The 14,453-nt window shown below is 44.7% G+C and overlaps 1 protein-coding gene across 1 annotated transcript in view; it reads right to left on the reverse strand.

The window, feature by feature from the left end:
- The window catches only part of THEMIS (thymocyte selection associated), a 108,045-nt gene that overhangs the window by 11,155 nt on the left and 82,437 nt on the right, over positions 1-14,453 (reverse strand). Inside the window, exon 6 of the mRNA XM_006139427.4 lies at positions 1,933-2,088. Within this exon, the coding sequence (XP_006139489.1) occupies positions 1,933-2,088 (156 nt within the window). The remainder of the gene's footprint in view (positions 1-1,932; positions 2,089-14,453) is intronic.

Here is a 14,453-nt window from a genome sequence, read left to right on the forward strand (position 1 = left end):
CCGGTGAGACCCAGGGCAGTTCCAAGTTGGGGGGTGGGTTTGGATGGGGAGAAAAAAAATCACGTCCACATCTGCCTCTCCTAGTTTGTTTCCTCTCTGGCAGCCTTCTCGGGGTGCTCCAGCGGGGATGGCTGCTGAACCTTCCCCATGGCACTGCAGAGAGCAGCTAAAAGGTGGTAAAGCAGCACAATAAGCTTTTTTCCAGAGGCAACCCCCCCCCCTCCACGCACACACATCAGTGGCATAGTGAAGGGGAGCAGTTGTCTCCAGGTACCATGCTAGGGGGGCACTGGGCTGAGGTGGGAGCACACAGCCCCATGCAGCAAGCTCGGCACTGACAGGCCACTTGCTCCCTGCAGACAAGCTGCCAAGGCAGAGCCAGGCAGTGGGAGCAGACACTTCAAAGGTAGGGTTACCATATGTTCGGTGCCTGGCTCTGGGAGAGGGGAGGCACATTGGGTTAGAGCAGGGAGGCTGGGGGTGCCTGGCTCTGGGGGAGGGATGGGTGCATTGAGTTAGATGGGGGGGCTGAGGGTATTTATTTTTTTAAAGGGGTACTTTTTTTTTATAAAGTTGAGAAACACTGGTCTATGCAACAGCTGGGAAATGTGGTTCCTTGCTTGGGTTGATAGACATGCTAGCTCTGTTCCACATAGGGTGCTAAAAATGGCAGCCTGGCAATGGCAGCTGTCCAAGTAGTTACCCTAGGAGGAGGTGGAGAGTAACAGGCAGGATTGCACTAGGGTGGCTAGCCTAAGCCCCCACCTGTGCTACCACAGTCACACTACAGCCAGATTGCACTATGCTGAGCAGAGCTAGCATGTGGCTGTCTATCCTAGCCGGGAATCACACACCTCCAAGCTGCTATGTAGACATAACTTTAGTGATTAAGAGTTAGTCACACCTGGGCTATGAGGACACCCAAGTTCAATTCCCCCCTGTGCCTAATCTGCAGAAAGGAGCTGAACTTGGAGCTCCTACACCACAGGAGAGTGCACTGGGCTAGGGAATATTCTGGAACAGGTCTCTCAGTATGTTCCATTGAAGCTGTTCCACTTTGTATTAGTGATTAAACAGTTACTGGCATAGGGACTTGAACGTGGATCTCTCCCCTCCCAGCTGAGTGTTTGGAATACCAAGTTCTAGAGACACTGGCATGCTCTGCCTTTGGGCTAATGACTATACAAATACTTCACACAAAATGGAACCATTGCAATCAGAGAGGGGGTATGGCCACGTCAGCATCGTGGCAGGGTTGTAGCTTGTGCAGATATTGCTGTAGACATTTGCTATACAAATCAGTGTGAATGTGACAGCAAGAGCTTCAGTGCAAGCTATACAAAGCTGGCTGCCTCTGTTCCCCTCCCCGGTATACAACATACATTGCTAGCCCACATAGCCACATCCTTAATGCTCTGTCTGGCCAGTTAGCTAGATTAAAAGCTAGTGAGGGTACATCTATACCAGCTGCAAATTGCACACTTTGTTGCAGTGCAGGCACTCAGATCACACTGCCCTATATCCCAGTGCTAAGGGCATTCTTCTCTAAAAGAGGCAACTGCAGCAGCACCACCCCTGGACAGACATTTTTCATCCAAAACCATTCAGTGACTCTGTGTTTCATCTATAAATATGATTGGTCAACAGAAACTGTGCTTTTTAGTGAACAAAACTATCATGCAAAAAAAATTTGCACCCACCTCCAATGACCCGGTGTCTATTTAAAAATGTGTAATTCTAAATAGTGACAGAGAGTCATAATGGTACTCCTAGTTTCTCCCCTGCTCTGCCCACTTTCCTCAGAAAATGATACTATGCAGACTTTCACACTCACAGAGAACTCCCAGGCTCATGAAGAATGAAGACTGCCCTTAGACCTGAAAACAGTGGCATGCATTTGTTTACATTCGTAAGTGATGGCATGACACTCACCTTCCCTCTTTTTCAGGAGGTATGTTTTATTATGAACTGTGGTGTCTTGGAACTTTTTCCTTACATTTTCAATTACATTTTCATCCAAATATTCATAGACGTGCTTCTCCGGTTCCTTTTCTTGTCCATGCTTTGGAAGCATATTGTTTATTGGACCTAAGTAACAAATAAACAAATTATAAAATAACTGTAAGGAGGTGACATTGGAGTCATAAGAACATAAAAACAGCCATACTGAGTCAGACCAAAGGTCCATCTAGCCCAGTATCCTGTCTGCCAACAGTGGCCAATACCAGATGCCACAGAGGTAGGGAACACAACAGGTAATCATCACGTGATCCCTCTTTTGTCACCTGTTTCTGTTGTTCACCATATGTATCTGACCCTCCATTCTTCAGAATTATCTCATTTTTGACCATTTTCACTGTTTAACACCTCTTCTCTGTTCCTCTTCTTTCTTCATGTCATATTATTTGTGAAGAACAAATCATGCCAAACCAACTTAATATCTTTTGACAGGGTTACTGGGCTACTGGACAAGGGAAGCAATCAATGTGATATATCTTGATTTTTGTAAAGCTTTTGACACAGTTCCACATGACTTTCTCATAAGGAGAGTGTGGTCTAGAGGGAATTACTACAAGGTGGGTACAGAAATGGTTGAAAGACCCTACTCAAAGGTTTGTTTTCAATGCATTCCCTGAATGCAGTTCTCGGATACAGAAGTGCAGAGAACATAGCCACAATTTTCTTCACATACATTTCTGCATTTGCAATTCATTTTCAACTGGCTGCATCTCTTATCAGTGAAAGTATACCAAATAATACACTGCAAGGAATAAACTAATTCCTGGAGATCAGAAGGGCAAACACTTTGTGTTCACTGGACTTGTTAATATGGAATTAAGCCACCAAAAGTGCCTAGAATTGATACTGACTGCTCTCTGTTTTTTCTCTCTCCACACTCATGCTTATAAACAAAATAATATCATCTAAGCTAGGAAGAAAGGAAATTAATGGTACTAACCCAAAACACATCCCAAAGGATTAAAGTCAGTAACACTTTATTGGAAGTATCCTTTAACCCCAAACTGGAGTGGGAGATCTTTTAAAATGTATGTATTACACTTCAATTAAGCATTAGAAAATGAGACAGAAAAAAATGAATCACCTCAAGAGAATACCAAGCAGTAAAATCAATACATGTTAATTCCCTGCTTGGAGATCTATTAACCTCAACACTAACTTTACATAACAGCTCTATGATTTTTAAATTACATTTCTTTCCCTGGGGTAGCAGGACACGGTCTCTAAAATTTAAAGCCCTAATATTCCCTACCACACTTGTTAATGGTTATGGACACTCTCTTTGAGGAGAGGTCAGCTGGATTTTATTTCTTTTGAAGTCTTTTGGTCCTTCCAGTGGCACCAGTTTAGATATTTCTTTGGAGGAGGAGGCAAATTCCAGCTCTTGCCTTCCCTCAGCCAGGACCTCAATCTACTCCTTATTCATTTCCCACATCTTCCTCCCGCAGAGACCTTGGGTCTCCCATGGCTGAAGAGTCTTCCATCTCTCTTACCCATAGAATCCATAAGTCGGTGCCACCAGAAGTAAAGTTCTCAGCAGACTCTCCTGCACTCCATTCTACAAAAACAGACTCCCGCTCCATCAGGTTATACCACTATTTGGTTCAACCAACCCTCCATCTGAGCACAGGGGAGGTTAGGACCAAATTTGGATGGTGTTGCATCTTTGTGTGCCAGGTCACAATGTCACGGGCTAAAATTTAGTTTGGCCAGCTCTCTGTACCAAGGGTGGCTGGATCCAATTCCAGTGGCTTTGCATAACACAGGCCATGTAATAAATGCAGTGCAGAGGAAGTGTTTTCTAGAGAGCAACATGAGGTTACTGTATCCCCAGTGCTCAATTCCCTTGCAGCCCAGACATGAAATATGCACAAAGTCCAAACTTATCTTCCTTTGAGGCTGCTCACTGCACAGCTGGCAGCCTCATCAAGGCTTGTCCCAAAAATAATATTTTGTAATACAATGGTATAATTGCAGGAAGACACTCCAGGGGAGAGTTATGTTGCATCAGTTCACAGCCAGGCCTGCTGAGAACCCTCCTTCTTTGGCCTCCTACCTAAAAGAACAATGTAGCTATAAATGATCACTCTTTAATTCAGGGGTTCTCAAACTTCATTGCACCATGACCCCCTTCTGACAAGAACCAACGCCTGAGCTGCACCACCCCAAGTAGGGGGGGGGCAAATCCAAAGCCTAAGGACTTTAGCCCCTGGCCCCAACAAATCTAACTCCAGTGCTAGCCAGCCCATTACAATGGAATCATGACCCACTTTGGGGCCCCAACACAGTTTGAGAACTGCTACAATTCCATCTAAATGAGAAAGGAATGCATAATTACGTGTGAGTGCACATCTCCAGAATGTTACATACAAATCTGAAGAGTGAGTGTTCTGAGCAAACTCAGGTGTGTATTTATGACTAGTAGTCTTTTATTTCCTATGAGTCAGATTCTGGATACCTTTATTCATGCTCATAGGTATCTTATTGAGGAGGTACATCAAGATCAATAACTAAGGTATGTAAGAATCTGGCCCTATACAAATCACATTTCATAACAATGAGCCGTATCCTCCACTGATGTAAATCAGAACAGCTAGATAGCTTTGTTGGTTCAATGAAGCTACCAGAATAGACACTAGATGAAGATGTGAACCAGTATTTTAAAAAATATCATTGACATGTTAAAAAACATAGTGTGTACTATATACAGTTAAATACATGACAAATCAATGTTTACAGTACACTAGAATCAAACAAAACATTACTAATAAATTTAATGTTAAATTGTATGTTTTGCTTAAAAGTGCAGCTGCTGAATATACGTGCAATTTCTCCTTTTTATTTTGAGTAACTACTGTGCCCAGGTAGTGTCTCTTTTTCTGTCACTTCACTTCCAATAATTCTAGCTCATTAATTGTATCTAAATCTTCCTGTCCTGAATTTCTATTTGCTCTACTATTTGTTTCTTTTTGGCACAATAAATCCATTCTTTAATATATCAACATTTCTTACAGGCAAGGAACAGATATTTAAAGGTTTAAATTGTTCTGTCACTGCTAGAAACAGCTATATTGTTAAAAATGTCTTATGTTTATATGAGTTAAAGTCTGAGCCAGGGATGCTGGAACAATTTGTATTGTGTAGGTGCTGCTAACAGAAAGCACAGAAAGCCTGTATTTGGTGTTTGTTATTATTGCTTCAAGATAAGAGTGCAGCAGCACCCCTAATTCCAGCACCACTGGTCTGATCCTGCTCCCGGTGAAATCAGTGCTATTGGTTTCTATGAAGGCAGTGAAAAGGCACGGAGGGCTGGCTGCCCCTGCTCTGTCCCTTCTGCCTCTCCAATGCCTTCCAGAAGCACAGAGCTAGGCTCTCCCTCACCTTGCCAAGGGCCGGTGGGGCTGTCGGCTCCCCTGAGGAGGAAGCATGACAGTCTGACCCCATCTGCTATCTAAGGGGCAGAAGCCACTACCTTGTTTCCCCCAAGCCTTTGGAACACTGTATGAAAAACTGTGTTCACTGTGTGTCAAGCCTGAGCCCTGGCACCCCTAGGCTTGGCAGTTCACAGCAGTGGCACCTGGAACTGGGGAGGAGGGGAAGAGCCAGGAGACCAGGGCCCTCCCACTTTTTGAAAGTGGGGGAGCTGTCCCGTCCATGTGTTACTGAGGCTGATCCCAACTCCTTTTCCTTCTGTTTCCCCTGAGGGCTCACCCCCATTCAGGCTAGCGTGAAGCCCAGCTAGGCTATGTCTAGACTGCAGGCTTCTTTCGAAAGATGCTCTTTCGAAAGCATCTTTCAAAAGAGCCTCTTTCGAAAGATCGCGTCTAGACTGCAGGCGGATCTTTCGAAAGAGAAATCCGCTTTTTCAAAAGAGAGCACCCAGCGAGTCTGGATGCTCTCTTTCGAAGACGGCCTCTTTACATTGAAGAACGCCTTCTTTCGAAAGAGGAACTTTCGAAAGAAGGCGTTCTTCCTCGTGAAATGAGGTTTACCGCCATCGAAAGAAAAGCCGCGTTCTTTCGAAATAATTTCGAAAGAACGCGGCTTGAGTCTGGACGCAGGGGAAGTTTTTTCGGGAAAAGGCTACTTTTCCCGAAAAAACCCCTGAGTCTGGACACGGCCCTAGAGAGCTCTGGCAGCTGTGAGGAGCCACAGTAGACCAAACAATGCCCAGGATTCAGGGGCCTGAGAGCAGCTTCTGACCTTTGACCCCATCACCTCGGCTCCCCGCCCAGCTGAGGGCAGGTCAAATTGGAGTTTCTGCAATTCCACGCTGGCTCCTCACAACTGCCCCCACAGCTCTCTCTGACCTGGTTGTGGCAGGTAGGTAAAAGTGATGCAGGCAGCTGTGAGGATCCACAATATGGACCCTCCACCCTCCTTGCACAGGAGGCCCAGGGGCAGGGACCCAGGCCAGGGGCTGCTCAGACCCTTTACACCATGGGCAAAAGGAGGGTCCATCACAACTCCTCACAGTGACCTGCCTGGCTCTTATCATGGCCAGGCTGTGGCTTCAAGACCCGCACCCTCCTTGTGGGGAGAACAGTGTGGGAAGCTGTGGGAAGTGGGCCCCCCCACCTGCCCTGGGCAGTGAACCAGTGAGACAGGCAGGGAGGAGGGAAGACCAGGCTCCCTGGTACTGCTCCAGCTCCCGGCTCAGCCAGGGGCAAGATTTCAGGGAAAGTGGGGGAGGGCTCCAGCACCCTTGGTTTGTAGCCCCAGTACCTTGCTTGCTTCATCACTTATGAATATTAAAAATGGCTTGAGTCCTGGCACCTCTTTCACTACAAATTAAGCACTCAAGGGAACTACTGTACATTTGCAAAGTCTGCCCACATCAGCAGAGGTACCCATTAACCATGCAGATCTTTAAAGACACATAAAGTCACAGACAATTCTGAAATGACGCTGTCAGCAAACTCAAAATCTTCTCTGTAATCACCTGCAGGTAAAGCTGGGCTGGAAATAGCTGTCCCATTTTCCTGAAAATTTTAAACATTTTGAAATTTCTTTCACGTTTTTGTTTCAGGACAAAACAGACTTTTAAAATGAAAAAAAAAAAAAGAGAGAGATCCACACAGAGTAGCTAATAGCCTGTTGGCAAGGGCATTCAACCCTGCTGTGAAAGCCCCGGATGCAAATCCTTACTCTACCTGGTTTGGAGCAGGAACTTGACCCCAGGATTTCTATGGTCCAGGTAAGGGTCTAGTCACCAGTCTTTTGGCTATTCTCGTGTGATTTGTATTTAGTTGCTCCTGTTAGTGTTGTTCCACTTAGAATAAATAATATGAATGTTCATTGGAATAGGGACTAAAATTTCATTTTGTGGATCAAAATCTATCTTCCTAGAAACCCTTTGCGATGAACATTTTGGTTTTGATGGGTCTGACAGAAAACTATTTTGTCAAAAAAAATGCCACCAGCTCTCCTTGCAATCCCCTGACTGGGGCTCCTGGCTGTAAGAAATAATAAATAAATACAGGGTGTACCTCCCTAAATCTGGGACTCTCTGGTCCAGCAACAACCATAGTCTGGCAGGACCATGGATGTTCCTAGACCAGAGAGCCCAGGAGCGGAGAGGTTGGGAACCCAGCAGAGGATCCAGTGATGCAGCCAGGAGCCCTGCGGGACTAGCAGCAGTAGGGTCAGCAGTGGCCAGGGAGCTCCAGCTCTGGGGAGCCCCAGCAAAGCCAGCAGCAGTGGAGCTGCTGGTGGCCATCAAGTTCCGGCCTCAGGAAATCCCATCCAGGTTGGCGCTGAAGTCCAAGCCCAGCAGCAGGAGCCAGAGTTTGGTAGCACCAGAGCTAGGGCCGGGGCCCAAGCCTGAGCCCAGCAGCAACAGGACCAGAGCCCAGGCCAGAAGGAGCCAGCAGCAAGAAGGGGTAGCAGACTGGGAGGCCAGTGGCAGGAAACCTCCCCCCGGTCCAGCAAATTTCCTCATTTGTGACCATATATTAATACATTAAAGTTATTTCTGCAGTACAGAGGGTCAGTACTTGGTCATTAGAGATTAGTCAGGTGCACTGTACACTAAACCTGATCAGGACATTACAAGCTTGTTACAAGGAGGAGGGGAAAAATTATTCTCCTTAACCTCTGAGGATAAGACAAGACGCAATGGGCTTGAATTGCAGCAAGGGCAGGTTTAGGTTGGACATTAGGAAAAGCACCCTGTGAACATGGCTTAAGCACTGGAATAAATGGCCCAGGGAAGCTGTGGAGTCTCTGTCACTAATTTAGAGCAGGTTAAACATACTCCTGTCAGGGAGGGTTTAGAGATCAAACTTAGTCCTGCCATAAGTGCAGAGAACTGGACTAGATGGCCTCTAAAAGTCCCTTCCAGCTGATCCTGCCTCATAGAGCCAGCACCCCAAGCCCTTTCCTGCACCCCAAGGGTAGCCCTGATCCCCCTCACAGAGCCAGCACTCCATACCTCCTCCTGCATCCAACCCCCTTCTCCAAGCTCAGCCAAGAGCCCTTTCCTCACACTCAGCCCTAGCTCAGAGCCCTTGCCTCCTCTCAAGCCCTTACCTCCTGTCCCAGTCTGGTGAAAGTGAGCGGGGATGGGAGAGAGTGTGTGATAGAGAGAAAGGAGATGGAGTGAGCAGGGTGGAGTTTCGGGGGAAGAGGAGCCTCAGAGAAGGATTGCTATTAAATTCAGAATGTGATCTTGAGCATAAAAAGGTTAGACACCACTGGTCTAAAAGCATATATTCCAGAAAGGCATCTAGCCTTGATCAGAAAAATCCATCTCTCCCCTTGTTGTTCCAGAGGTTAATCACCGTCACTGTTAAAAAACTGTGCCTTACTCTAATGTGAATTTGTCTGGCAACAGGTTCTAGTAATTGATTTTTGTTATGCCTAAAAGAGTGCAGAGTCAGCTTTTCTTTGGCCCTCCCATCCTTCAATTCCAAGACCACCTATGTCCAGGCCAGTCCTCAGAATAACTTATGACAGCCTGCCCTGCTGCAATACAGGAGCCCCTTTACTCTGTATAGATCCCCTGTGCTAGCCCTTCCTTGTGTGGGTAGTCTGATTTCAATATGATTGCTAGCATGAATAATGGTTTTCAGGGACCCTAAACCCCTGAATATGATTTCTTCAAAACTAAAATTTTCTGGAGACTAAACAGAAGATTTAATTTTCTGGAACCTTCCTCTTTTGCAAAGACTAAATAAATTCACAAACCAAAAAAATAAAAATTAAAAATTAAACCCCCAACTTGGCGAGATTTTCAAAGGCACACGTGAAAGATACGGCAATTTCCTGCAATATCTTGGATAAACCTCATTGATTTAAGTAAAACCATATCAAATTAAAGTTAAGCATCTCACGAGCTCAATGTATTGAAATGCAAATGTTTATGTGTTATTGTATGTAAATTGTCAGGAACCAAGACTAATCTAAACCTGGGGAAGCATTATAAGCTTCCAAGCACTCTTTCAATCAATGCAGGAAGACAAGAATGAACTGCCAGTTGAATAAGTTTCCTGGGAATTACTAGGGAGGAGGGGAATGCAAATGCCCACTCCATATCTGATCCTTTGAAGCTTTTGCCCTCAGGAGGGGACACTTTGTCTATGAATTACATGTTCCCTGCATTAAATAGCATAAAGGAGTAATTCAGTGATTCATACATGCTTATTTTGAACCTAAATGGTTACAAACGGGAAACCACTGAGAAGCCATGGGTGGGGTTTGAAGGACTGTTCAGCAGCCAGAGCTCTTGCTGATATTTATTAGAGTGTTTGTAGGTTCTTCTATTGTTTTTAATGTTTTCTCTGTAGTCTATGCCTCTCCCCTAAGTTCCAATGCGTTTGCTTAGAAAGAGTTGTGTGCTAACTTATACCTATGGAAAATTGTGATGTTTATTGCCTCTCAGAAGAGAACAAAGCAGGCCTACATAGGCAGTCTGACTCTACTGAAGAATTCACAGTGTAGGCAGGGAATTGGGAAACCTGGATATACCCCAGTCAGGAAGGAGACGTGGATTTCCACCCAAAAGAAGAGATGGCTGAGGAGCTGCAAACCTAGAGCAGGTGCCATTTTCTGAACTTTCAGAGGGAATAGAGATGCAGCTGCCATGGACTGTGACAGCACAAATGGGAGTTAAATGATAAAATCACATTATCTTTCAATAGGATTAAGGTGTCCTTTGTGCCTTTGAAATTCTTCCCCAGAGAAAGAACTTCCAAAGCATTAATAGCGAATCCCCCATTATGAAATCTGTTTATGTTATATTGGGAGGAATGCAATATTCAAGGTTTTCAAAATAATGTCCTGAATTTCATAGTTGGCATTCACACTCATTCAATGACAAGGCAATAAAGAAACGCTTTATGAGCCCTTTATATGTTACCAGGCCCTATCAGAGAAGAACGGGGAAGGAAGGGGGGCAAGAGAGCCATTTGGCCAAGGCCTCAAGAGACAAAGAAGCCTCAAATGTTGACATTTTTGTACCAAGTCATTTCCATTTATTATACACCTTGCTGCTATAACAGAGACAACAAAAGAAGTTCTATATATCTGCAAAAATTGATGTACATCATTGTGGGACCTCAGGTTTTTGTCTTTTTGCTTTTTCAGTCACATCTGAGTTTTCATCTACATAAATGGAGATTGGAGTAGCTTCTGTGATTAGTGATTCTATGCTATGAAATGCTGTTTATAGTCTGTGCAAAGTTTAGAGGTTTTGAAAGTCGTAATTAATTCTGTTACTGTAAAGTGATTTTGCTTGGTCTGAGGGTGAGTTTAACCTTTAAATTGGATGTTTATCTCTGCATAGGAGATTTCATATTCTTGTTTTTTTCTTCTGTGTCTTCATATACGATAGGTATGGGGAAACTTTTTTTGGGCTGGGGGCTACTGACCCACAGAAAAATCAGTCGGGGGCCACACACAAGTGAGAAGAAAAGTGAGAAGCCCTGACTGAGAAGGAAAAAGACACTCCCCACAAAAGACACTCCCCACATTCCCCTTGCACACCAGAGCTATGGGGGCTCAGGCTAGTAGATTTTGTATGTTCCAGTTCTGTGGGGGAGGGAGGAGAGGCTGGACCACCAGCATGGGCTCCCTAAATGCTGAGCCTCGGGGGGCAGATCCAGGCAAGCCAGGGGCTGCATCCAGCCCCTGAGCCTGAAGTTTCCTACCCCTAGTAACCATATCAGGTTCAGCTGTAAGCTACCTCTTCATCCAGTTTTAGATTTACCTTTAAAAGCTTTTTTTTTATACTAAATTTTTAATTCCATTTGTTTAATAAACTTTATATCTAACCTGGTAATCATCTGTGTTCATGTTCATAATAATGCACCAGTTATTCGAGGAATTTAATAATGGGAACATTTTATCAGATGAAATTTCAGGTCTTTGAAATAAGGCTATAAGGGCCGTCATAAATAACATCCCCAAACCATTAATATATAATATTAATTGTGAAGTATATACAATTAAAAATTTATATAACCAATAGCCTTTAGTGAACTGTGTGTTACTGTGTTTTAAAAGAACCCCTTTATGAAAATGAAGTGAAGATTTGAAAGTGGTGCAAATAAGAGCCAGCAAAAGCAACAGAGTGAAGCAGCAGTTAGAAGTTTAAAGCAAGTAACATCATTTCTCTTAGAAAAGATGCCTCAGCCATTAGACGGTGACCATACTGACAGTGACAGTTCCAGTTCTGATGCTGAAAACTTTGTAATGCAGGCAGAAAATGAGAAGCTCAGAGATTCCGCACAGCAAGAGCAAGAACTTATGACTAGCACAGGATACAGTGTAATAACAGTGGCATCAGAACCTGATATTGGACTTCTTGATAAGAACAATGTTGCTCAAATGCAGTCATTTCTCAGAGGTAGCTGTTTTCAGATTCCAAGTAATATACTGAAAGATGCTGATAATTATGCTTTTCCCACTTGTCTGCTGACAAAAACTCTTCCAAATGGAGAGATCTACACAAGAGACTGGCTCTGCTGGAGCACAGAAAAGCAGGCTCTGTTACTGTGTACCCTGTTTAATTTTTAACAATAATACTTCAAATGCATCAGTACTGTCTGATACATCTAGTTGGAGAATCAGTAGAGGTTGGAGTAAGTTGAAAGACTGAATACCTGCACATGAAACTTCAGTATTGCATAAAGAGAACTATGTTACATGGAGACCATCTAGTAGAGCAGCACTAACTGACAGTTCAATTGAAAACTTACTCCAGAGTGAAATAAACACAGAAACTGATAACTGGAAATAATGTCATTATTTTTCTTTCTGAACTGAGATTGGCTTTGCGTGGTTCCAGTCAACATATCGGTGACTCTATATATGTGTAAGTGGGGGAATGGTCCCACTATTGTGAGGAACTTTCCTGGCTTCTATATTACCCCGGTGAAATGGACCAGCGAAAGGATCTGAGTCCCTGCTCCCACTTCTTTTACCCAAAGACCTCCCTGACACTGAGGGCTCCCCTTCCACTCTCCTGAGTAGCAGAGTCCTCGAAATCCCAACAAGGCTGGGCCCAGGTTTTCTTGGGCTTAATCCCCAACCTTGTAGTTACTTAGGGCAGGGGCTAGGGTGTCCCCACTCCAGGGTGCTCTCTTCACACTGGATGCTTTCTTGACCCAGTGATCACTACATACAGTTCAAAGCAAATACAATTTATTAAACAGCAACTGATTAAAAAGAAAAGAATAAGGAAAAAAATGAGAGAGGTTAAAAGAGAACACATAACCCTGCTCTGTAGCACAGGGACATCACAAACAGCAGTCTGCAGAGTATAAGGACAGTTCATAGTCTGTTTCTTATAGGTCTCAGGCCCTGGCTGTGCTGCAGGGGGCTGCAGGTTGGACATGCTTGCTCTGGCAGTGACCACACAGCCTCAGGCTCTAGGTGGCAGGACCCCTCTCCCAGTTGGAGTTACAATCCCTCTCCAAGTCTGGCCTGCAGGGCTCTTGGCTGGTGGTATCTCCCTGCCCAGAGCCTCTTTTCCCCCCCTTTGCTGGTCCCAGCTGCTCACCACACCCAGCTGCAGACTATGTTGCTTTGCCAGCCTCCAGCTCCTTGCTTGCTCCTCTGACCCCTTTGGCTCTGGTCACTGTAGGTCTGCCTCTGAGCGCAGCTTGCACTCCTTGGGCTGTGTGTGTCTGGCTCTGGCACTGCAGGTCTGTTTCTTAGCACACAGTCTGCGCTCTGTGGGCTGAATGGGCCTCTGGCTCTGTCCCTGCAGGTCTGCTCCTCAGTACAGCCTGGACCCCTTGCTACTCTTCTTAGCACTCTCCCACTTTGACTCAAACCCAGAAAATCCCAGCACACCTGGGAAAATCCCAGGATGGGACCTGGCCTCCTAATTCCCCCATTAGCCTGTCCAACCTGACAATCAGTCTGAGCTGGAGTGTTGGTTTCTTTCTATTGTCCCTGTGGTCTGTCAGTCTCAGGACCCTGATTTCTCATGGACCCTTCCCCTTTTAGTATTGGGAGCTGGCCAACCAAAAACTCCCACTGAGTTTAGTAAGGGGCTCACAATCCCCTTACATATAGAAACTTTCTTGGTATACTTGAGCTTCTTGGCAAGTTGATCCACTTTTATCAGGACATATTAAGCGTATTTGTGAACCACAAGAGAGCAGAAAACACATGCAAGTCCGTTTTCTGTCTACCAGAATACAATTGAGCTGTGTGGGACATGTGTGCAAACAACAATCCTTGAAGAGATACGACATGCAAAGTGCTTTTCAATTATTATTGATGCAACTCCAGACTGTTCTCATATAGAACAGATGACGTTGGTGGTTCAATATGTTAAAATTGCAGGAAGTTCAAATCGCAGCCTAACATCTTAATCTGATGCAGAAAGGCACTGTCAAGTCAATTTTGTTGTTGATATTATTGACTCCATCAAATCTGGTCTTATACATCGATTTGAGTCACTATGACAAATTTGTACGCTTTTTTAATTCCTTTGGAAGTTCAGAGAACTAAGTGATAAAGATCTACATTCAGGGGCGGCCAGTCCATATAGGTGAACAAGGCGGTCGCCTAGGGCGCCAAGCTAAATGGGGCGCCAAATGGTGGCACAATATTATTGAGGGGTTTGGAGGTGGGGGCACCAATTGCATGGTTCACCTAGGGCGCCAGTTACTGGTAGCTAGTCTAGGGCTGCTCCTGTCTACATTCAGTGGCTGAACAGTTTCAACAAAGGTACAACAATGAAATGTCAAGAGACCTCTGAGACAAGATTGTCTTCCTGAAATGTATTCATTCCACCAACTTTAAATCTGACTGCAAGCCAAAAGAACTGCTTCAAGAAATATTTGATTTTGGCCCGTTGACTGTATTTCCTAATATCACATTTGCATTGCATTTTTTTGTCAGTCTCCCTGCATCAGTGGCTTCAGGTGAATCAGATTCAATGTGTTAAAACAAGTAAAGAATAATCATCATTCTACAAT

The sequence above is a fragment of the Pelodiscus sinensis genome, chromosome 3 (genome assembly GCF_049634645.1).
Source record: "Pelodiscus sinensis isolate JC-2024 chromosome 3, ASM4963464v1, whole genome shotgun sequence".
NCBI classification, from domain to species: Eukaryota; Metazoa; Chordata; order Testudines; family Trionychidae; genus Pelodiscus; species Pelodiscus sinensis.